Below are 24,335 nucleotides of genomic sequence, written 5' to 3'. Positions count from 1 at the left end.
AGATTAATTAAAGTTTAAAAAAAAATTTGTGCTGCTGAAGATCCTGTACTGCTCTAAAGACAAGCTATGACTGTACCTTCTGACATACCCTTATAAAAAGGGTTCCTGCATAAGGGCAGAAAACTAGGATAAAGATGGTGAAGAATCTGGATAGTAAGATTCTAGTGGTATTTTTTTCAAAGCCAGCAGTTACCTCTGCTTGTGCTCCCAAATTTGTAGAAAAAAATTAACCATTCCCAAAATAAAGATGATACAATCCTTTTGGATTGAATAAGCACTCAAACTTACTACTAGGAACTAGCTTGACAAGCCAAGAAGAGATTTTTCTTCCAGTATTTCTGATGTGGTCCATGCTTCACATTACTTGTACTCTTGGCAGAAGGAATGCCATGAATTAAGCTGCAGCTAATACTGTATATATTTGGCAGCACAAGCTTCACAGAATCCCCAGTCTGCCGCTGAGCGCTAAAGTAAATGCAAAGTTTGACCTTACCACTAACACACTGCTGGTGACAAGAATGGAGCCCTTTAATGTATGAACACCACTGAGGTCTGTGCTGAGAGCTCTCAGTGAAGACTGTTACTCTAAGGACCAAAAGATCCTGCCAGAGGATCCTAAGGCATAGTATCAACAGTTTAAGACCTAAGACTACTTTTTGCTTTGTAACTCAGGCCTTACAAGGGGGACCTCTTTTTCTGAGGGAGTGCTAGAGAGTGTGAGTATTGTTGCATCTCTCTCCATGTATAACTAAAGGTTTTACTACTGACCTTTCATATGGTGTTCTGCACTTTCACAGAATACTTGGCTACTTCTGCCCCAAACAAACAAGGGTAGGGTCAGTGAAAGGTTGGGATCTCTAATGACATCTATTTTCAGTTCAGATTCTCTAGCCTTACAGATTCTCTAGGAAAAATATTTGCAGATGGCTCATCAATCTGTGCTATGTGCTCCCTCCCCCACTCCCACAAACACATGAAGCATCTGCTGCACCACTGTGTAAAGGCACTGCAGCTTTGCATGAAGGGCAGTTCCTAAAACCCGGGGATTTGTGTGCAGACATAGAGGTAGAACTCTGCATCTGAGCATATCAGCCCGAGTCTGGTTTCAAGACTAATGAGCTCCATATTCTCCACATCCAAGATTCTCCACATCCAGCAAAATTCAGTCCCTAAAGGATGAGAACTGCAAAATCGTGTCATTCAGTTCAGTGAAGTTTTTCATTGTATGAGTAAGGGTATAAAGAATGTTCGATGCTAATGTGCAAAAACTGACTGCAATGCTCTACATTCAGATATGTTTTATGGGTATACTTTTGAAGTTTGAATACACCCAAAAAACAAATCACTGTTACTATACTCTTGCATTTCTTAGAAAAAGATTAGCTCAAGACTTTTAGTTGACATTTTAAAACTGTAAGAGGTTTGCAATTTATGTTTATAGTATAGATGTTTATTAGGTATACCTATATCAGAAAAGTGCTTCAAAAGTTTATTCATACATTCCCACAAGGCTTCTCTTTCTAAGCAAAACTATTTTTCCTCCCTTCTCTGCACTGCCAGAATAAGTAATCTGGGGAGAACCACAGATTGACTGAGAGTATCAGCCTCAGCCTTATTACCAGCTCTGCACATATGGAAGCCATGGCTATATAAAGGGATCAATCCTGCACTGAGCTCTGTGCATGCTTGTATTAATTCCAAGAATAACATCCTTCAGATGCCATGCCTTGTAGAGCACAGAAAATGCATCTATTTTCTCAAAGACGTAGGATTGCTTCACAAACAGCTTGGGCACTACCTTAAAATGGCAATAGGGAATTTTAAAACTTTTATCACACATTATTTCCTTAGCCATATAAGGAGCTCCTCCTTACTTATTCGAGGCATGTCAGGACGTGGAAGTCCTCATGCAACAATCAATGACAGATCGACTGCTGCATTCACGTGACAACTCAAAGTCAATGACAGTTCATGAAAAGCCTGTTGTCAGCATCTATGTTGCCAGCTACAAGACTGGGACCCACTTCAAGCATTTTTCTTTCATTGACACTGTGCCTGTGAAGCACAGAGATCTGTCTTCACATTATGCTCCTGGAACAAGCTGCATATATAAACTTAATTACTGGTCAGTAGAGGGATACTCCAAATTAAACATCAGAGTTACAGACAAGCTCTCTTATTCAATATCATTAAGCTACAGCAGCATATATACACTTTTTTAAAACAAGACACACACAGTGCACCTAAAATCATAATCAAATTCATGAGTTACAAGGGTACATATATATATATATGCACACAACAACGAATACTGGACACAAACACACTAAGTCTCTGGAGAGACTATTCTCTTAAATGGAACATGAAAAATTAAGCCTCTCAAATTCCCTTGTCAGAGTCCCTGTAAGACCATGTTCTCTTATTATACAGCCATCTCAGTTCTGAACTTCACAGTGGAAGTGTATATAGGTGAAGTAGTGCATCATGCTAAGTAGTAGCAGGCTGTGGAAACGCAGAAAGTGACTGTTTTCCAAGATATAGCAGCATAAGTTCTGTAGCAGAGAGAGGACTAGTGACAGACACACATGGCTTTTCCACCATCCTTCATCAGAGACACTGTCATTCCAAACAGATTAATAACGGTTATGTCGTAGGTACTCCATTTCTTATAATGCACAGGTCTTTGGTAGATTATACATAGCACTAACAGCCACAGCAGCATAAGCCACCTGTGAATGTTCAGCTTGTCACTCTTAGCTAGATGACTACTCAAAGGCTATACTCCCTATAAGCCAAGTAATTTGTCTTGATCAGACCCTGCCACATCTGCTGTAGTCTCACTTTCCACTAACCCAAATGCTTTATACTGTAAAAGTATCATTTACCCATTTTGTGCAGAACTATTGTGAGTTTCTGAATCATCACTATCACTGATGACAATCGTGTCTCCGTCAGCACTGCTGACGTGGCCGTTAGCCATTCCGTTGTGATGGGCTGGAGCAATGACTTCCAAAATCTTACACTGCAATCTGAAATAAAACACAGACATTTATTACCACTAAAGTCTTTCATTAATGCAAAAAAGTCTGAGGTTGTAGCAGATGTTATTTTAAGAATACATGAATAACTAAACATTACATTGTCTACTGAATAAATATAAAAGAGCTTTTCACCAAAACACTAGGTAAAATATTGGTTTCATGAGTTCATTATCCTGTATCTAAGAAATTATTCAATTAATCTGCTTAAACACGACACAAACAATTTCACTGGTCAGGAAAACAAATTTGAAGTCACCATTAGAATAATTTTTGGTGGCAAGTTTACTTAGGTGAGAACTGAAAAATATTTTAAAAGTTAATTTTGTTACCTTAAAACTAGAAACACCAAGCAAATCATTTACATTTATTTTATCAGCAATCTAAGAAGAGCAAAAGATTTTTCTGATCCCTAAATATTTTTACTTGTAAGAGATCATCATCTACTGTTGTTGATGACCTAAATAAACAAGGCTGAAATGATCATTATGCATCTAATCTTAATAATGGCCCATTTATCTCCTGACACATATTAAGGCTCCATCTGGCATGCACACAATTGACAAAACAAGTCCACCCCTTTGCCACGCTGAATGCTAGTTATAGAAAGCAAAACTAAATACATATTAAAAAGTATAATTAATTGACACTTAAATGCTGGATAACTTACCATAGCTGATTCTTAACCACTAACTTTCACCCTTTACTGGAACACAATAGTGCATAGTTTTTAGCTTCATCTCCTAAAACCTCGCCTGCTTCACAAAAATTAACCATTGCAGACACTGAATGTCAAGCACTACTACTAAAACCTCAATGGGTGCTGGGGGGGGCGGGCATACAACACACACAATAATTCTCCTGCTCTGGGCACCAAGTACTATAATTTGAAACAAACAAAACAGAATACATGAAGTACAGGGCTTGAATTAGCCTGGCATCACACCTAAATCTAAGACAGTCAAATTCTAAGCATTTTTCTATCTAGACTGAACTAAACGCTGGCAAAAGGAAACTGGATGTTGAAATATTTCTTACAACAAACACTTCTTTATGAAAGAAAGCATCACTATTCAAAAAACTGCACACAAGGGAAGGGGGGGTAGGGGCGGCAGAGGGGAAGAAAGTTGAAAACATTAAAATGTCCTAGGTCATATTCACTGAATTCAGTGAATTTAGCTGAGACTAAAGCAGTCTTAAACCAATTAGTAAAAGCAGTAAGTGCCTGTAGCTGTCCACCCCAAGGGTCTGTCAAGGATGCTCAAACAGGGCATGTTATCAGAAAAATTTCTTAACCTCCTTATATGTCTTAAGCAAAGGTGACAATATGACCAATGCGGATACCAGCGTTGTCTCCATGCAGAGCCAGTGTGAGTCCTTTGGACTTACTAACCCCAGGCATGCTGGCCAGAACACCACAGGCTCCTCGTCATAATGAATAATGGAGATCTGACTATATGGCAAAATCTGCATTATCAGGCTTTTTCTTAAAAGCCAAAAAGAGATTGCGTGTTTAAAATATATATAAAAATTATATATGTTTCTTAGTAGGTTTTTTTTTTTTTTTTTTTTAGCGATTGTAAGATATATTTCTAGATAGTTCAATTCAATTAAAAAAAATTTAAAATGAATTCTCATGGAAAATAACTACAAGCACCAATGTTTAAGGCTATTGACACTTGTCTATTTTCTAGTTCTTTAAAGAACACTAGAGGGAGCGCATGCACACTAAATTTGCAATAGTAGTAAAACAGCCACCTGAAAGCTAAATCGCAACTTACCACTACCCAATACGATCAAATGGACAAAAAGACTAAACGCATACACAAATCTGCTTCGACAAAACTTGAATACTTAGTTACTGAGTATTTCAGCAATACTTAATTTACCTGTTTATCCATTTGACAGCCCTGTAAATTACAGGGCTATCACATGTCCTTCTGTAAGGGCGGTAATTTTATATCCTATATACTTTACTAAGTAGCAAAATCCTCCAAACAGCTTCTTTTTTTTTTTCCTTATTATTATTAAACAGAGAAAATGATTAATGGAATAACCTATGAAGGAAACCAAATGATTCTCCATCTTACATGTCCTCATTCAAATCATTAGCAGAAATCCTTGGGGAAGGAATCCTCATGTGAAATACACATTGCCTGGCCCAATAGAAGCATAATCCAATGAAATTTAAATGCTACTGATAGAGAAGAGATTAAAGAAAATGATGCAACCATTCCTTCTGGCATTAAAGAAAAAATAATCTATGAACGAAGACTTTTCTTAACCTTGCTACAGTCAAGTCATGGCTAGTAGCAGCAGATTCCCTAAGCTAAGATAGGCAAAGACACTCTGCTTCTTATGAGAATGCAGGCCTGTTTCTTGTCAGCATCTTAAACATTCCTCGAACTCAAATATTATAAATATTATTTTATAATCATAAGGCACATAAGAGCTGAAAAACAAAGCAAGAAGAGTCCACTAGTTTAAAAACTTTCCAAAAAGATGGATAGCTTAGAGATCTTTACAGAGCTTATGCCAAAATCCAACAAATCACATTGTATATATTTTACTGCAATATGAGATTAAAAAAAACACCAAAATAATGCAGTTTTCTTATATTCCCTAGCCCAGTCTCCATATATTACATCATGATCACCTCTAACTCCAGCTACATAGAACCATGATAGGCTAATCTCAAACCCTGCTCCCTGCTATCACAGATAAGCACTTTATATATAATCCCTTTCATGAACTGATCAGGCTCCATTTTAAGTGCTGATTATACACTCCTAAGGTAAAATTATTCCAGGACCTCACATTCTTAATAGTAAAAGCCTTTTCTAACTGCCAGCCTACCTTTTATATCACAACTTTAAACTCACTTGTTGCTTCTCAACACTCTTTAGATCAGTTTTTAGCTGCCTCCTCGAATGTATCCAAAGAGTGTCTTATAAGGGACACGGGAAAAACAGCTTGGGAATGCTCACTCAGTATTTCCCTGAAAATAAGAACTGGAGACACCTCAATCTAAAAAGACAGTTGTCTTAAAAAATACATATATAAACACAAATATGTATCTCAATTAGGAAGTACTTTCTTCATGTAACAATAAACACTGGGAAAAAAGTTCCTGCCTCACTATACGAATCCCAAATGTATTCAGGAAATTATCAGATAAATTGAGAATAAATAGATCCAGCATGAAGTTTCACATAACAGACCCAGCAAACTCTAGCTCAGGAACTGACAGCTAAAAGCCAGAATGGCAAACCTGGGGAAGGATTACCCTATATTCAACCAGTCTTGCATACCTCTTTCTGCACCACAAGCTGCTATCAAAGACAGGTCCTCTAACCTCTGCCAATGATGGTCTTTATGTTCATAGCTTTATTTTTTTGATAAGCTCAGAAATCAAGCTACCTGAGGTCTCTTCAGAAAGGCTAAACGTGATCATGGAAAGGTTACAAGAGATGCTTGGCATATATGATTAAATCTTTTAAAGAAAGAGAACAAAGAAAACAACATGGGAGCCCAAAAATAGTAAACACAAAGACAGAGGAGGTATCACCTTTAAAACAGAAAAAAACCCAACCAAACAAACAAACAAAAAAAACACCAAAAAGCCACTCCCAATCTCTCAAGCCAAAAAAAATAAGAAAAGTCCTTTGTTGATTTCCATGAATTTGTGATAGAGCTGGTCAGCTGCACAGGTAAAAGAGCATAACCAACTCTGGCAATCTAGAAGTTCTAGAGGCCTCAGAGAATACAGTATTCAACACTTCCATGCTGTTAAAATATATAAATGTATATTTAACAAGGTTTTTATTGCAAAACAATACAGGTGTAAGAATACACTGAAAGGTGCAGATCTACAAAGCTACACAGCATTCTAGGAATATAACACAAACTCCTCTGAAGTGCTTTGCTTTAGCTTGTTCTGTCTCCAAGGCGGCCCTTTGGTGCACGTGGAGACCTAACAGGCAAGAGATGCTGGAGACTGTGGCATGGGACATAGTTACTCCAGAAGCTCAACTCCACCAGTCTCTCTCAAAAGGAACGATTCCACGCTGCAGTTTGAACAGCAGTTTGACACATCTATTAGAAAACCTTAAGGCTGGACTTGTCATTCCCAAAGGGACAGTAAGGAAGTGGCTGGCCGAAGGCAGACAAGCTAATGGTGCCTGCAGCCTCGGGGTGCTGTTCCATCACAGGCAGAGGTGACTTTAACACTCCAACTCTGCCAAAAGGAGGAAATCTTCCCTTGCCCTTCCTCCTTCCAGCCACACAGTCCTAGTGCTTACTTTTTTTAGCTCTGGCACTCAGTATCATTTAATGACTGTCATTAAATTGAATTAACTGACCTGACAAAAAAAACTAATCCAGCAAACACAGCTGAGTAAGTTTCTGTCACATCAGCTACTTAAAGCAGCTCACTGAAGGGTATGATGAGAACTAGAATCTGTGCAAGGGGTAAATACTGGCCGCAGCCAGAAGCAGGGGAAGAATGAGAAGCAGTAAGACCTCCCTCACTTAAGAGGCCCTGAGACACTGTAACTCCCTGGGTAGCTCAGTGATTTCAGTAGCCTATCCTTCAACTGAAAATTGAAAGCTAGTCGTATTAGCACTAGAATACCAGGAGAATCTGTACCAGATACCTGATGAGATAGCTGGGCAAAACATGGTGCATACTTCAAACTCACCAGTACTCCAAGCTGAATATGATCCAGGGAAACCCAAAGCGGGGGGGGGGGGCAAGTATTTATTATTTCCCAAATTTCTTTTTCACTCAGTTAAACAACTCAGGGGCATATACACAATCCATTATTGGTTCAGGGACACACAGGCATTTCCAACTACCTGCTGAAGCAGCTAAAGAACTCAACCTATTCGAAGAGGAGAAAGAGGTGCCTTCCACGATATAATTGTAGAGTAACAACCACTGCAGGATGTCAAGCTGAAACCTTGATCCTGCAGATGTAGGCAGTTTTACTTAATCAAAGAAGTTCTTCCCAAGTGCAGAGTAGGCCCTTAGGCTGCACCAAGGCCTCGAGTTACCAGCTCCTCAGAAGAGAGACCCCTTCTTCCTGCCCCCCAGCTTCAGCACTCTGCACAACAGCAGACTGACACTCTACTATGTCTCTGTTCCAAGCCAAAAAACAAGCAGATCACTTGAAGGGCTAGGTAAGTAATTAATATGTCTCTGTATGCTTTACAATAAACAGACTAAAAATTCATCAGAACACTATTTCCTGAAATGCTCGATTCGTTTCGGGGCAGGAGGGTGAAAACACTTGGAATACTTTGAGGCCAATATTTAACATAAAGAAAACAACGATTACTGAGTCAGATGCAAGAGGAAATGCACTTTTGAAAATAGACACCCAAATGAAAGCAGAACAAGCAGAAAATAAAAAAACGTTTTCTAACAGTACGTAAATAGTTGAACCCAGAAAACCCACAAAAGACACAGTAATTTATAAATACGTACCAAGAAGCTATACCCTCATTATGTTTTTTTTTACTTTTTAAGATTTTTAAGATTAAGATTTTTAAGACGGGAACACGAGGTAAGTGCAGTAATTCATATCCTTGTACTACCAGTGCTCATACACTTGAAAGTAATTAGAGGTAAGAGGCAAGATCTGAAGGAAAAAGTCACACCTTTTACTAAGATAACGGATACAGGTTAATGCACACACAAAAGCACACAACCAGGAGACAAGTTTGGGGCACATAATGGCTTCCTGAAGTTCAGCACGAGCTTCTGTTTTCAAGTTTTAGCATCTTCATTCAATACATAGGATTGTATGCTTCAAAGAAACTAGTGAGACACATGTTTCTGCTTAGGACAATAGAATCCTTTACACACAAGGGCCGTGCCAGCTCTCTCCTGTTTAATTAGAACAGTACTAACTACCACTTTGAACACTAGTATATGCATCATTTTGACTGCCTAGCCTTTGATTCACACTATTACACAATTAAAAAACAATCAGAAAACAAACTCCATGCCTTTAAATTTATGCTGTTACACCGGTATACAATGTGCACAGAGATGAGAGCTAACAGAGGCTGGCAGCAAACAAAACCAGGCATAACAGCTGTTAATAACCTACAAGAAGTCAGCTGCAGGTTCTCTTCCAGAAATCATCTCCTCATAGCTTCCATTAGTCAACAAGTACGAATATATTTATTAGTCAACAAGTACGAATATATTTATTAGTCAACAAGTACGAATATATTTATTAGTCAACAAGTACGAATATATTTATTAGTCAACAAGTACGAATATATTTATATCCCAAAGGACTTAAGGGCAGTGCAAAGTGAATTCCTTAGACATGATCTTTCCAGGCCAGAAGTTGAGTGATCCTTAAACAGCAGTGGTTGCAGAATGCAAACTGTATTTGATCTATGAACAGGTAAGTTGCTCCTTCAGTACTGTCAGCTTTCTATATCATAAGCACCCCCACTAACTTTGCTACTGGAACTCAAATTCACCTTTCCAAAATAAAGTAGGAAACTTCCTTTGTATATAGGAACTTATCTTTAAACCTTATGACTATAAAAAAACACCAGCTTTCTGATTTTGTAGGCATTAGCTCCAGTGCCTCTATTTGTCAAAGGGGAAAACAGATTGGTGGACTAAAAAATAATTTAAATTCACTGTAAGTTGTTACAGTCTAAACAAGGAGACACTTTGCCTTTTGCTATCTGGTGGTCTGTATTAACTTCTCCTAGTTCTTAGCAGACAACTGTATATACAGACATGCAAATACCTTGCTGCCAGTCTGAGTGAAAAAGTTAGAAAATTAGCTATACTCTCCTGTCTTACAAAGGTTATTTTCTACTCTCTATTAGCCAGGCATAGTAATAGCAAGCAAGATGCTTTCTATGACCCAGTTAAGATTTACAGAGATGAAAACAGTATAGGCCAATTAAAAGATTTGCATAATGTAGTGTTTAATCCACTATCAACTGTCCTAAAGCACTGGGACACAGGCCAAACAAATGATGAGTTAAAAAAAAAAAAGTTTCACTTACAGGCAAGGTTGTTCCATAACTATCTACATTTCCTACAGCTTGGCAATGGTCAATACCAGATCGCTTAGAGCAGAAATCTTAAAAACACTACATTCTCTTAAAGTACCCTCATATTGCTTGCTTACTAACATCAGGCAAGTACTGTTTTGCAGTGGTGTCATCTAGTGGTCAAATTAAATGCAAAATATATTCCCTTTTGACATATGCCATGTTCTGTATGAATTTTTTCTTCTTACATACTACCTGTACGTAATCTATGTTTGTTTTAGTTTGCAGGTGGTTAAGTGTTTAATTAAGTTCCATATTAACTGCTGTATAACATAAAACAAACCTCAGTGGGGAAGCAAAGGCATCACATAACCTATTTTTAAGGGTGGGGGATGGGGAACCGACGAGCTAGAGAAGTTGTTGTCCAGCCTAAAACTTCAGACTTCTTCACTGCTCAAGTCAGACTGCAAGCTTAGAAATTGATCGGTTACGGCACTACTCAGTTGTTTACCCTAATAAAGACAGCCACTATTTCTTGTAATAGCATCCTCTCTCAGAACACCAATGAGAAATCACAATCAGTTATTTATACATGCATTAAACTCAGTTTTTCCTCTGATAAATTAAAAAAGAAAAAAAATCCATCTGCTGACTTCAAAGTAGAAAAGAACAGGTACTACAGCTGAGTGAATTATGTAATCGCAGGTTTTATTTAGTTGCTGTTTAGTCTGAGGCATCCACTGATGTTATTTCAGGTAGGCCTTCCACACCATATAGTTCCAAGTTTCAAATAACTGATTTCAGATTCTAGTAGCTTGTAAAGCAATTTACAAGTATTACACAGTACTAAGACAGCACCAAATGGACAGATTGCAAGAGATAGCATTCTTGGGGGGGACCTATTAGTATGTTATTGGCTCTTAAATTTCCAGTTCTGAAGCACAAATATAGTAAGAAATTCCAGTCAATGTGGTCAACGCTTTTTTCCCTCCTGTTTCAATAAAATGTGAACTAAAACATTAGCTGCTCATTTTATTAACTGATCATGGTTGAAATGAAATATTACTCTAAGTTTTTTTCAACAACAACTACAATAATTCCCATGCCTGTTTAAATAAATTGTTTTCCCTATACAATACAGTTAACTGTAAATATACAGTTCTTTAACTGGGAATCTGAACACTTCCTTTTTTTCAGGCAGGGCACAGCTGCCAGTTTGGAGAAAAGTCAGTCCAAGCTTGGCCAGAAAAACTGAACACATAAACCAATAAAGGCTGGCCACTTTTAATCAGGACATCATCTGAAGACTTGAGAGCAAACAGAATTAGCTCCTTGTTGCTCCTACTAGACTACCAAATTGCATGCATCGTTTTCAGATACTGCCTGGACAAGCCACATCATAAAACTACCAGGGGCTTTCTCTGCAATTTCTCTTTCTAGTTGATAAGGACTACTAAGGCACCAGACATAACTTAACAGGAAGGACAAAATACCTCCCACACTCAAAAGTTCCTCCTACCAGCCCTCAGCAACAAGGCAGAAGCAGCCAAATTCAAAGCTGAGTGGGACAACAAAAGGCTGGAAATCAGATGAGCCTGTAAGGGACATAAGATCAGAAAATGCAGTAGTGCACAAAAATAACAACCAGAACACCCAAGTTGGTTACAAGAATCACCATTCTCAAAATTCTTCTTCTTCCTAACCGCTACACAAAGCGATCGTCTTCTTACCCTTTCCAGATGCACTGTCCATTAGGTACAGTACTACAGACTACTTCATATGCTCAAGATAAAAACATTTATATTATTAAACCAAAATCCTAACCCTTCTAATGTTTAGGTTTCCTCCCATTTACTTCATTCAAAATCTAAAAAGCTGTATCAAAACAATCTCTTACAGGAGTACTACATTTGCAAAGGTCAGAGTTGTAGAACATCAATACTTGAATTGCTTGAGCAACCTCAACTCACCCCTTGTTACACATGCATTTGTTGTAGGCCTCACATTAAGTGATGCAGAGAGCTCAGAGAATAAAGTCCTGCAAACATTATATGCGCAAAAAGCTTTACATGTAAATGCAATGGAACTGTTTACACCTACACAAATGGCTTTTCATGAGCTGCCAGATTCTGTTGGTCTCATAAGATGCTACTTCATTATAGATGGACTATGACCACTTTAGTTAGAAAAGAGGAAAACAATGGAGCTAATCACAGCCAAAAAGGGCTATTAAGCTTCTAAATTGTCTGTATAAACCATATATTGAGTAAGAGTTAAGCTTAAGTGATAAGCTACACAAAACATACACACATCACTTTAATAAACAGCAGTGTTATTTGCAAGTAGCATGAGTTGGTATACTTAATCTCCAATGCAGTCCTGTGAAATACAGGTCAAAGTCAACTGTTAATTGGGCTCACCTCTTCTCACTTTATATTCTTTAATTATGTATCTCTAAGCACAAAGATCCCTATGCAGTATCATGTTGTTTGCATTGTTTCCTAGATATAATTTTAAAGGGCTGAAGTAGCTCTTTGCTGTACTTTTATCTAGAATATCAATGGCATACAATCAGCTACAGAAAATTATGCTTCATTTTATAAGACACAGTTTATACTTATGTAGTTTAAAACACACAACCTCTAGCAGCTTAATTTTTGATGGAAATAGATTTTATCTGAATTTTCAGTATTTTGAATGATATCTAGCTCACCCCAAAGGCTTAAGAAGTTTAGCTTAGATCTGACTAATTTATTGCTCTAAAACTAGAACATGAACACAAAATTGTTAGATATATGTCTCTATACAATCTTAAATAACGAAGAAGATTGAATTAAAGGCTAGTAAAAAAAATAAATAAAAAGACGTTATAGCTATCTTCATGAGACATAATCATATCACAACTTTATCAGAACAGAATTTAGCTTACATTACAAGTAGAAATCATTTTGTTTGGGCAAATTTAAAAATTTATTTATGACAGTCAAAAAAAAAGTGAAAAGGATTTTGTATATCATCAGATGAAGCAGCAAGAAAAATGTTATATTTACTGCATATATCCTTACTTATGCTTTGAAAAGCTAACATGCACAAGCATAAATATTTTAGCTAGCAGTTTAGAAAAGCAGCAGAAAGATGGGAGGGTTGTTTTTGAAAAAAATTGTATTTTCTTCTAAAGCAGCCTTTGTGTTAATAGTTTGGAAAATGACAGTATCTTCAAAGATCGAAGACAAATGAAAGGCGTTTCGTTCAGCAGTGAAAATCCACAGCTAAACTATGCCTGCACTTCATAATATACAGGCTTCTGGGAAAAATAAACAAACAAACTTGTTCTATAAGCAGAAGTATTTTAGTATTAATGATAACATGGGTCTACTTATTAAATTAAGTATAAGGATGAAAAAGGCTTTGGACACAGGTTTCCTGCAAAGAAGGCAGCAGCTCTACAGAAGTTCTTTCCCAGCTTCACAGACTGGGACTTCACTCTTTGGAAGGAGTAAGTCAGGAGAACTATGGAAAGCTATTCTGTTCAGCACCAACCTCACTTACATACCCATATAAATTTCCTTACAAATTATCTCCTGCAGCACATCAGCACATTCTTTTAGGATTTTTCTCATGACGTAGTACAAAGTTTGCTTTTAAAAGGATCAGCCACTGAAAAAAAACCCCATAGAGTAACTACTTTCATGTATCTGTACTAACACATGAAGAAAGGCAAGGCCCAACTGGAGCTGGGACTCCGATGCTCATTTGGGGCTAGCCCACTCCCATCGCCCAGTATCCACAAGGTCATGCCCAGGGACCCGAGGCCACCCACAAGCTGATAGGCCGAGCCAGGGCTGTTCAGCCAGGGAAGCTGGCACCTTGCCTCTGACGAAACAGAAACAGCTGATCCCACACAGGCTTCAACACACATTCTGCAGGTATTCCCCAACTGAACGTGTTTAAGTCTGTCCATTTTACACCTCAGTTACATGAGCCCACAAACTCATTTTGATAAAACATGAACCTTTTGTAGTCCTCTCCCAGAAGTTGCTTGAAGGAAGACTCAGACTAGCTAACTGTTGTAAAACAGAGCATATATACCAATGACATGAGAAAGTGACCAAAGTTCAAAAATCTTCCATATTTTCACTGAATAATCTTATTGTTCAACCTAACTGAATGCTTTTATCAGTTTAAGAAAACAACAACAATAAAAATGCTTACAATACATAAAATAAGTGAGTGTAAGAGAAAGCATAACACATACCCAGAGGAGAAAAAAAAAAGAAACCTAAATCCCAGCTAGTCATCTATTGCAAACATTTTATAATTCCTCACTTCTCTGAGAATGTGTGTCCATATCAAATACAGTATTCTTCATGATACTACTTACTACCTGGAAAAAAAAAAATCCAAACTTTTCATTCTGGCTGACCTCATCAAAACTTTTAAATAATTTTCAATTCATAGCTTCCTCTAGTTTCTAATTATACCTCATTCTACATCTTCATACTCAAAACGTCCACTATACCTCTCTTCCCCCCACCCCCCACTATATTTAGTTACCTCTTGGTCACACAAAACCTCATTTGACCCTAAAGAATGTCTAACCACTGAAAGTGCAATATGCTCTTTACATTGTGATGAGGTTAAAAAACAAACAAAAAAAACCCAAAAAACAAACAACCCACCTTCCTCATACAAACACACAAGGGACCTGATATTCCTTTGCAAGGCCGTCACTCAGACAGAAAGGCTACTGTGTCAAGACCTGAGAACTGTGCTGTCTCCACAGCTGCTTCTGACCAAAGTAAAGAGATACCAAGCCCAGCAATGCAATCCTACTCTTAACGAAAGCAGTGAGGGGCAGAAGCAGCACTGCTAGCCAAAACACCACACCTGACTTCTGGTATGTTTGGTGGAGTTCATTATCACAATTTTTGGTTTAAAGAAGCACACACAAAAAGTATCCACACCAAACAAAACAAATACTACTTTTTAAATATCCTTACCTTGCACCATTATTCCTAACTACTTCCACTGTTTCACCAACAAAATACCGATCCTTGACATATGCGAAGATTTCATCACAGATCTCATGAAGTCGTGGGCGATGGGTAAGGGTGGCCAAGTAGAGAACTGGAATGATGAGTGCCTCTGGAAAACTTTGAAGATTATGCCTGGCTTTCTTTTCTGATTCCAGTGCTTCCTGATATGTGAGTCCTGGTTTACCTGTGACAGCACAACTCCATACAAGGCTGTTGCACAGAATGGTGCGTTCAAAAAAATCACTGAAAAGAAAGGGGGTAGGGGGAGAGGGGAAAAAAGGATTAAGCTCTGGCTGACATTTACAGTTTGGTCACAATTAATACAGCAACAAATATCATCCACAAGCCTAAAGTTCAAGGGCAGCTCTACTTCTATGCAAGTTGTAGACCACATGGAGTTAAATACTATCACTACCGTATCTCTAAAGCACACTGCTGTCATGACAAAGCAACCAAGGGTTATTTACCACTTCTATTAGGCATGGCTTGGTAAATCTGTTATTGCAAAACCAAAGTCTCTTCTCACTACAGACTACTGCAACAGTGCCATTCATTTTAATCACAGAGCATCAAGACCAATAGGGCTGCAAACAAATATTCCTAAGAATAATCACACTGAGTTTAATATGTCATTACCTTCCCCATATCCCCCATATTTCCACACATATTTGCAAGAGGAGGGTCTAGAACTGTACAAACATAAAAAAACTTAAGATCACAAAAACGTGTTGAGACTTGAGTAAGTTTCAGATTTTGAGTGCCTTAGCTCACAGAATGAAAAGATGGGAGAGGTAAAAAATTAATGTCAAGCACTTCTGTAAATAGTTTTTATTCCTTTACTGTTTGTACTGCTCTTACAGAAAGCATTAAACTATTTTTTCCCTACAGATTCTTCTCCGCCCTTGTTTTTCATTAGCAAATATTGGTTTTCTTTCCTTCCCCATATTTTCAATTAATGCTAAAATTACCATGTTGTTATTGCTTACTTACTAGTTATTACTTTGGGAATCAAGAAAGAGTGTTTATTAGTCAACAGCTGTCAGTTTTTGACAGGTATCAGAAAACCAGTGGTTTGTTAAAATAGTTTCTAGATGAAGCAGATAATGTAACTATTCACTAAACTATGTTAAAACATACCATACACTGTGGATCAGTGATCTGACAGCACACCACTTTTTCAGTGTGCCCCAGTTCAGACAACAAATTATATTTGCCTTCCTTTACAACTCTTAACAGACTAGTATGTACAGGTAAGCAACATACACCACAAAAAATTTAATTCTATTCTGCCCTGTACCAGTCTAACATAGCTATTTCAAGGTGGACACACAGTACTAGCAGAATACTGCATGCTACTTGAGACACCTATACTGAAGATGAACTCCTTTAAAAAAACATTATGTAGTGTTCCCAGAACTGTTCAGTACAGATATCTTAAAATCATCTCTAGCAACAGGGTTAGAGAACCGGACAGTTCACACAATTTTTTTTCTTGCAGGCTCCCTGCAAATTCAAGCTGACAAACGTGCATCAGTTACACTGATGCAGATGATGATGTTCATTGTAGATGGATAGATGCTACCGTAACATTCTGTACATGAAAATGGAAACTCCAGATTAAGGACAATGGAGGGTCCTTGCTCAGATAATCCTTTCTATATCAGCACAGGACTCCTTAGAGTGAGAAAAAAAATGATTTAGTAAGAATATCAGCTGTGAGAGAAGAAAGGAAAAAAGGGCAGAAGAGAAAAAGATACATAATATAAATAGTATCTACCAACTATAAAGTAACAGAATTTTTCCATCACTTTTGTCTACTTATTTGACACTACAGGAGCCTAAAACCTGGAAGTAGTAATGAATAACATGGTCTTGCTTAAACAAGAGAAGGAGAGGAGCAAAGAAAGAGAGAAAAGGAGAGAAATTATTCTTTAAACTTAAAACCTGACATGAAGAGGACGGTTGTCAGTCATTCTTTGTGACTACTAGGGATAGGGCAGAACATCCTCTTTTGCTGTCAATCATGTTGAATCGGATTAGATATCAGCAAAAAATTAAACTAGACATCTTTAAAGGTGTAGAAAAGTCATCACATATTCTAAAGAACAGGTTAGACATCTGGCTTTTCTTAAGGTGAAGGAACATGTACAACACAATCTCTTCAGGTCTCTTCCCTGCCCTACATTTCCTTACTTCTGTGTTATCTTCACAATACTGTAAGCAGTCTTATTGACTTCAATGCATGAAGTTAAACATTTACTCAAATCTTCATACAGCTGTGTGTCTCTATGTATATTTTTGTGTCTCACTTACCAAAGAGGTTCTAGATAGCTATCCGTAGTCAGGAAACAAACCACCATAAGAATTTGTCAAAAATCTATCAGGACATACTTTTCAAAAAACACCAAAGTAAAAGGGGGGGGAAAAAAGGAAAAAAATAGAGAGAGACTATGGAGGGAGCAGCAGCAGGAGATTAAAATCGACAGTGTGCCTTTAAGAGCTGCTGTTATTCTTTGTGAGGGGACACTGGGCAGTCATGCTATTTAAAGCAACAGCATTGAACTTAACAAAAAAACAAAAAACAAACAAAAAATCAAAAAGTTCCCTATAAAGTTTTTACCCATAATTATTACAAATGCAATTACTGTAACTGAAACATATTTGAGGAAACATTTTGCCATTTGCATACGACAATCCTTTGTGTATCTAGTTTCATTGTAGCTCATTTCCTCTTTTGTTTTGTGTGGATTTTTCCCCCACGAACTTACCAGGAAGAAAAAAAAAAAAAAGTAAAAAAATTACATTCAGTTTTGACGGCATTATTTGTCATCTTTAGCTAGTCATTACATATAGCACGTCAAAACCATTTGTGGCTTAATCTATTAACAATATCGTAAGTGTTTCACTTTAACGTGGTTTAAGAGAGGAAAAAACAAAAACACAACAGTACAGCAGCAGATCTTATTTGCAGTATTCTCTCATTACATGTCTCTCTGTGGCATATTCAAGTTCTCAAAACAAAATTGCAGAAAGCACATACAATAGCTACTGAAACAACAGAACAGCAGCAGGAATCACATAATTACTCTTTCCATGAAAGAGTAGACTTGATCATATTCCACATGCAATTTAAATTCACAAAAGCAAGTGCATTTGCTGTTCACGTCATGTATACAGCCTTATCTACAGCTTCATCCAGGTTTTTATTGTCTTTTGGGCTTTCTCACTGTTTCAAGATCTCTGTAAGTCTTGACAATATGAAGAAGGAAGTTCATACAAAACCATACATGAAGCTCTCTAGCACAGTCCCATCTGGCTGCAAGAAGTCAAATGGGATTGCAGTGCTCTGCCCAGCTGAAGAGGTTCACATCAGCTCAACTATTTGAAGCACAGGGACTAAAAACTGAGTTACATTTGTTGAAGGAATTCATGTTAACTCCTCAGCTGGATGTCTCTTAGCATTTCCATTATATAGTTAGTTTTCCATACAAGGTAAGCTAAACAGCAAAATCATCAACAAATCACTGAGAAGTAGTTTAATCCTTCTAGTAAATACATATTTGATACGAGGCAATTCAAAAATAGAACTGTGAAATAAATTACTTGTTTCTGTGCTGACTGCACTTGCAAATGGATATAAAAACCCAACCTGGAAATGAGATGGCTTTTGTTTGAGCTTAACAAGTATTCAATTGAATCCAAAATCCACTGTATTTGTAGTGTGTTTCAAGAACATTTGCTTCAAGTCATTTACTTTCATTCATTTTCTTAACATATTAAAAACAAGTCTGGGGTGTGGTTCTTTTAACAGAAGAATTATATATTGGAGAATGTAAAATACGAGAAAAGGATGTTAAGTAAGTGAGATTTAAGAGACAGGAAAAAAAGCAGAAAAATTCAGTGGAATGGCTTATTTATAATCATTATTATTTTTAATCCCGAAGCCCTTATGAGCCTCTAATATATGATCTATGTAGGCTATGCTATCAGGGTATTTATGAAAGACAAACTGCCATTCTGCAAACACAACAATGTTCTTGTACTCTGCCTGTATCCACAAGTGGGCAATAATATATATTGCAAAATAATGCACATGACATTGAAGAAAAAAAGGGAGGGGGAAGCTTTTATTATTTAACATATACAGGATAGCAATATATTAAGGAATATATTTCAAACTTACGTGTTTCTCTTCAACAAAATGGAACAATCCACATCATTTAACTAAGGACACTTTAAATAGCCTTTTAAACAGACAGACTTCTTTTTGATTCTGACAAAGAATTCCATAGGCCGATCTACAAAACCTTTCTTTGGTTAGTTTTGAAGATGCCAACCTTCTCTTTTTCCCCTGTGTTTTATAACAAGAATGAGAAACAGCCCTATCACTATATCTATACTGTTCATTATTTTCATAGCTTTATCAAATGCTCTCTTTAGATCAGTTGCCTCTTTACAAAACGATCTGATCTTCCAGGCTGTCTTCATGAGCAAGATTTTCCATACTTTAATACTAATTTTCACTGCATATCTATGTCAGCTATTAACTTTCACAGACAAGGTGTCAAGGACTGAAAACAACATCCCACTGGTTTAAACGTGTTTCTCATGCATCCCAACTTACTTGCTTTTTCAGCTGCTACGATGGCTTGACAGGCTCTTTTGTTGATCTGCCCACAGATCTGGCCCTCCACTGTTATAACCAAGCATTAAGAACATCTCTGAAGTTCCCTCAGTTCCTGTTATTCTTCATAAATACAAGAACATCATCACCTCACCCTACTCCCTTTTAAAGATTACAAAATTATGAGACAGTATTTCAGATTAAAAAGTTACTTTACAAAATACTAGTCTACCAAATCCTCCCTGCATTAGCATCATGCTCTCTTATACAGAGGGAAATAATACAAATTTATGATTCTACTCATCTCTACTGAGGCTGCTAATAGCATCAAAGAAGCTTTTCAACTTTGTAAATTCGTACTCTGTAAAAACTAAGAAAACAATATTCAAGTCTTAAGATTTTATAGTAATCAAAAGCATCAAAGCACTTGAGGCAGGGGGTGAATTCAGGTTACTGTATGTATTTATACAGCCTACTTGATCTAGCCTGATTCTGTAGTACTTAAGTTCTCACTGGAAAAAAAATCAAGTTATTATTGCAAAATTAGATTTCCAGACTGAAAAAAAGCACAAACTGATGCAGCATTGTCTTCCCAAGTACAGACTGATCTAGACATTGGTTTTCCGTCACAAAACAGTGAAAACAACTTTTTTAAAGCGCCTCTCTATCCTTATTTGCCCTTGTTTAAGCAAAGAAAAAGCTAATGTTTTTTGGAAAAAAATCTCCATCTGAAGCATCACTTTGTACCTAGCAGAGACATGGATCAACATTTTTAAACTTGCCAGAAGATGACCCTACGCTCTGCAGTAGATTATACCACAAACACTTAATCTACGCTTATTCAATCGTGCCAGAACACATGGCTAAGTAAAAAACACTGAACAGATCAATCAAAGCACCTATTTTCACTAACCTAAACAATATCAAAGAAAGAGGGAAAAAAAATGAAAAAGCATACCAAAAATTTCTTCAAGGAGGGCAACAGTATTTTCCCCTTAATGCAAAGTCTAAGGAGATTTAATAGACTTTAGTTACTGTACAAATAAAATATACTAGTCCCGATTTCTGTGCTAACCACCCACTGACATTTCTAGGGATAGCCTGTGTGAACACAATTTTAAATTTATCCCAAAATTCATTAACTCTGCTTAAATATGGAATTTGATCTTTCATACTTTTTCTTAATGACAACATCCTTGCAGTGTTGTCAGAGTACTTGAAATCTTCAAACCTTTTCAGAGCAAAAAGCTGTTTCAAGAAGATACTTTTCACAGTAAAGCTTGAGCAAAACTACATACACCCAAAACATAATTCACAAGCGTCCACAAATACTTGAGAGTCATCTTATTATGTGATAATAACAACTGTGGCTAGAAAGGCAGCATTCAAAACAGTGGAAGTAGGGGGAGGGGGACTTAATTTCTACAGAAACATGAGGTTGTCAGTTCCTGCTTGTTACATTCTTATATGCCCTATATGATAACGCTCCTTACAAAACTTCCTAAAAAGTATTTAACCCTATGCACACGTACTAGATTCTCCAGTAAACTGTAAGGCATTACCCTCCAAAGTTACCTAATAAAATCTTGGAGACATCGGAATAGGTGACGTGTATTTGAGTAAAAAAAGCAAGTCTAAACATGAAAAAGACTTAGGTGTGATCTAATTTCATATGCTGCAAATGAGAAGTATTTCAGATTTAATCTCGTTAGTCTGCACTTCTTTTTAAAAAATAAGAAGAGTTTGGATTTGGGGGACCTTTTCCTAGGTGGGGAGGGCGCTGGAGCAGGATGTAGAGTTAGGAGACGAGCGTTTATCAGCTTCCAAAATACGCCTCTCTCAATACTTTTTAATCCATTGTTCTTATGAGCAATAAAGTAAGCGGCAGCGGGTTGGGGGCTACCAGCGCATTTCGCCAATAAAAGCCTTCAGCGGTTAACAACAGTTTCGCAATTTCGACTGGTCCTTTTACACACGGAAAAGGAAAAAAAAAAGACAGAAAAACACAACCAGAAAAAAAAAAAGCTCCTGAGGGGACAGGTGTATTTCTCAGATTTACTGCTCGCTCCAAGACGATTTCACAGCCCGGTCGCGCCCTGCCGCGCGGCGCTGATGGCTGTCGCGCCCGGCCGCGGGAGGGACGGCGACGAGCGCGGCGCCCAGGCCGCGCAGGCAGCGCGCAGCGGCCGCGGCCCGCCGGACAGGTGCAGCGCCCCCTCCTCCCCGCGCCGCCCGGGCAGCGCGGCCCGGGGCCTCCCCCTTCCCCCGCCGCGGAGCGCCGGGCGGCCGCGCCGGGCCAACGGCCGCGCCAACGGCCGGGCTCGCGGGCCATTTCCAACCGCGTCGGCCCCGAGCCGCCGCGCCGCCAGCCCCGCGGAGGGCGGGGCGCGCGCGGCCATGGGCGGCGCTGACACCCCGGCCCGGCAGAGGGCCGGGAACAAGGGGTTAAGCGCGCCGGCAGCGAGGGGGGCGGCCGGGGAGTCGGGCGGGCTCCGCCGGCGGCGCCCCCCGCCCAGCTGCTAGGACAACAATAGCGCGGCTGGCACATGTCAGGCGGCGCGCCCCGCGCGGGGCCGCCGCTCCCCCGCGGCGCCGCTTGAACCGCGGCCCGCGCCGCCGCCCCGCGGCCGTTGGTGGCGGCCCGCTCCGCGGCGAGCGGCGGCTGCCGGCGCGGGGGCCGCGGCGCGGCCTAGCGCCATCCGCCGCCAGCATGCGGCTGCCCGCGGGGGCGGGGGGGAGGCCGAGTCCCGGGCAGATCCGCGCTGCCGCCCGCTCCCTCCCACGCACTCAACTTTCACTTCCCCGCCGGGGGCAGCGGCGAGGACGACTCCGCGCAGGGGCCGCGCGTCCCGCGCTGGGGGGAGGAAGGAAGCGGCCGAGGAGCTGCCCCTGCCCAGGAGAGGTCGCGGAATGCCCCGCCGGGGAGGGGAAGGGATTCCCTCTGCCCAGGGCGAGAGATCCGCCCTCTCCCCCCACCCCCCTCGGGAGGGCACGGGCTCGGCGCCAGCCCCCCCGGCTCCCCGCGGCGCTGCGGGGAATCCCCTCCCCTCCCAGGTGTCAGCCGTTCCGGGGGTTAAACTGCCGCCGCCCGCCCGCGCCGCGGTAGGACGCTCGGCCGGGCCGGGCCGGTCTCTTACTCGTAGTCCCTGAAGATCTCGTTAGTGACCCTGCAGTAGAAAACGCGCTCGTCCGGCCGCAGGTCGGCGGGGGGCTTCTCCCTCACGAAGGGCTTTCGGTGCAGCAGCGGCATCGCCCCGCTCCGCGCTCTCCTTCCTCTCCTGCCCCGGGACCCGCTTCAAATTGGAGGGAAAAAGACGGAGGGAGGCAGTGAGCGCGGGCCGCGGCGCCCCCGGCCCGGGGAGGAGGGCGCGGGTCCGGCGTGTCCCTCCCCCCAGGGGAGCGGCAGGGGCAGCGAGCGCCGGCGGCGCGGCGGGCTCTGGTGGCGGCGGCGGCAGCCTTTTGTGTGCCTGACACGCCGCTGCCTGCCTGGGACTGAGCGAGCAGCGAGCGGCGGCTCCTTCCTCCCCCCGCCTCCTCCTCCTGCCTCACAATGGGGCCATGACGCCGAGCAGCGGGCGGAGGCGGCTCCCCCCCGCGCCACACAACGTGCTCGGCTCGGGGATACCCCGGCTGCCGCCGCCGCGCTTTGTCTCCGCCGGTTCCCCTGCCCCGGGTCACCCCCTTCCCCGCCTGTGGCCCGCGCACGCCGGGCCGGACACCAACTTCCACTCCTCCTCCGCCGCCTCCTCCCCGCAGGGCCGACCCCGAGGAAGGGCAGCACGATTGCTTCTCTCCCTCCTTCGCTTCCTGCCGGGCCGGTGCCAAGCGGGGTCCTCGACCCTTTCCGCCCCGCCGCGGCCGGGCGGCTCCCGCCCCCCCCCCCGCGCGCCCGCCTCTGCCGCGCGGTGCCGCCGCGCCGCTCCGCTGTCCGCCGGCGCGGGGGCTCCGCTGCCGCTGCCCACCTGGTGCGTCAGGAGGCGCCCCTGTCTGCGCGGCCCGCGGAAGCGCGGCCCCCGTCGCTGCTTTTCTCCCCTTTTCGCTGCCCCCCCAGCTCCTGGGAAGTTTTTGATCTACTTCTTCAAGCCCTCAATCAGGAAGAGCTGCGGGGAGGAGCTTTCCACTTCTCTCCCCTACATCTTTATTGGCCGCTCGGTGCCTTCCAGCGTGTGTCACACAGGAAGACAGAGAGCTACATTATTAATTAATGCCTGAGAGGGCTCATCCTCCATTTTTGAATTATCAGCCTCAAGACCCAGAGCGCGGGCGGGAGGCCGCGCCGCGCTGGGCCGGCGGCGGGGAGAGCGCGGCCCTCTGCGCGGTGCCGGGCCTGCGGGGCTGCGCGGAGGCGGCGGGGCGCTGCGCTGCGCGGGGCCGCTGCCGCCCCGCGCCTCGCTCCTGCCACGAGCCCCAGCGGCGCGCGGCCCCCGGAGCGGCGGCCCCGGCGGCGGGCTCGGCCCGCTCCCCGCTGCCCGCCACGGAGCCCGGGCACGGTCCGCTTCCTGCGGTGGTTCCCTGCAGCCGAGCCACGGGGGTCTCCGCGGTCGGTAACGCAATGACAAGAGACTCTTCTCTTTCAGTTACTCCTCAAAAGCGGAGGCATATAGC

General features: G+C 41.3%; 1 protein-coding gene across 2 annotated transcripts in view; it reads right to left on the bottom strand.

The window, feature by feature from the left end:
- The window catches only part of BAZ1A (bromodomain adjacent to zinc finger domain 1A), a 66,705-nt gene extending 42,853 nt beyond the window's left edge, over positions 1 to 23,852 (bottom strand). Inside the window, exons 1-4 of one of the 2 annotated variants that reach the window (XM_026095064.2) lie at positions 23,693 to 23,852; positions 22,868 to 23,023; positions 15,071 to 15,349; positions 2,886 to 3,029 (exon numbers count right to left, since the gene is read on the bottom strand). In XM_026095064.2, coding sequence (XP_025950849.1) covers positions 2,886 to 3,029; positions 15,071 to 15,349; positions 22,868 to 22,980 — 536 coding nt within the window. In that variant the 5' untranslated portion in view covers positions 22,981 to 23,023; positions 23,693 to 23,852. Of the gene's footprint in view, positions 1 to 2,885; positions 3,030 to 15,070; positions 15,350 to 22,867; positions 23,024 to 23,453; positions 23,573 to 23,692 lie in introns of those variants that run through there. The other variant, XM_064512364.1, reaches the window with a different exon arrangement.
- Positions 23,853 to 24,335: the final 483 nt, after the last annotated feature.

This window comes from Dromaius novaehollandiae, chromosome 5 (genome assembly GCF_036370855.1).
Source record: "Dromaius novaehollandiae isolate bDroNov1 chromosome 5, bDroNov1.hap1, whole genome shotgun sequence".
NCBI lineage: Eukaryota > Metazoa > Chordata > Aves > Casuariiformes > Dromaiidae > Dromaius > Dromaius novaehollandiae.
The sequence above is the reverse complement of the archived record's forward strand: the minus strand, read 5'-3'. Positions and strand labels throughout refer to the sequence as shown.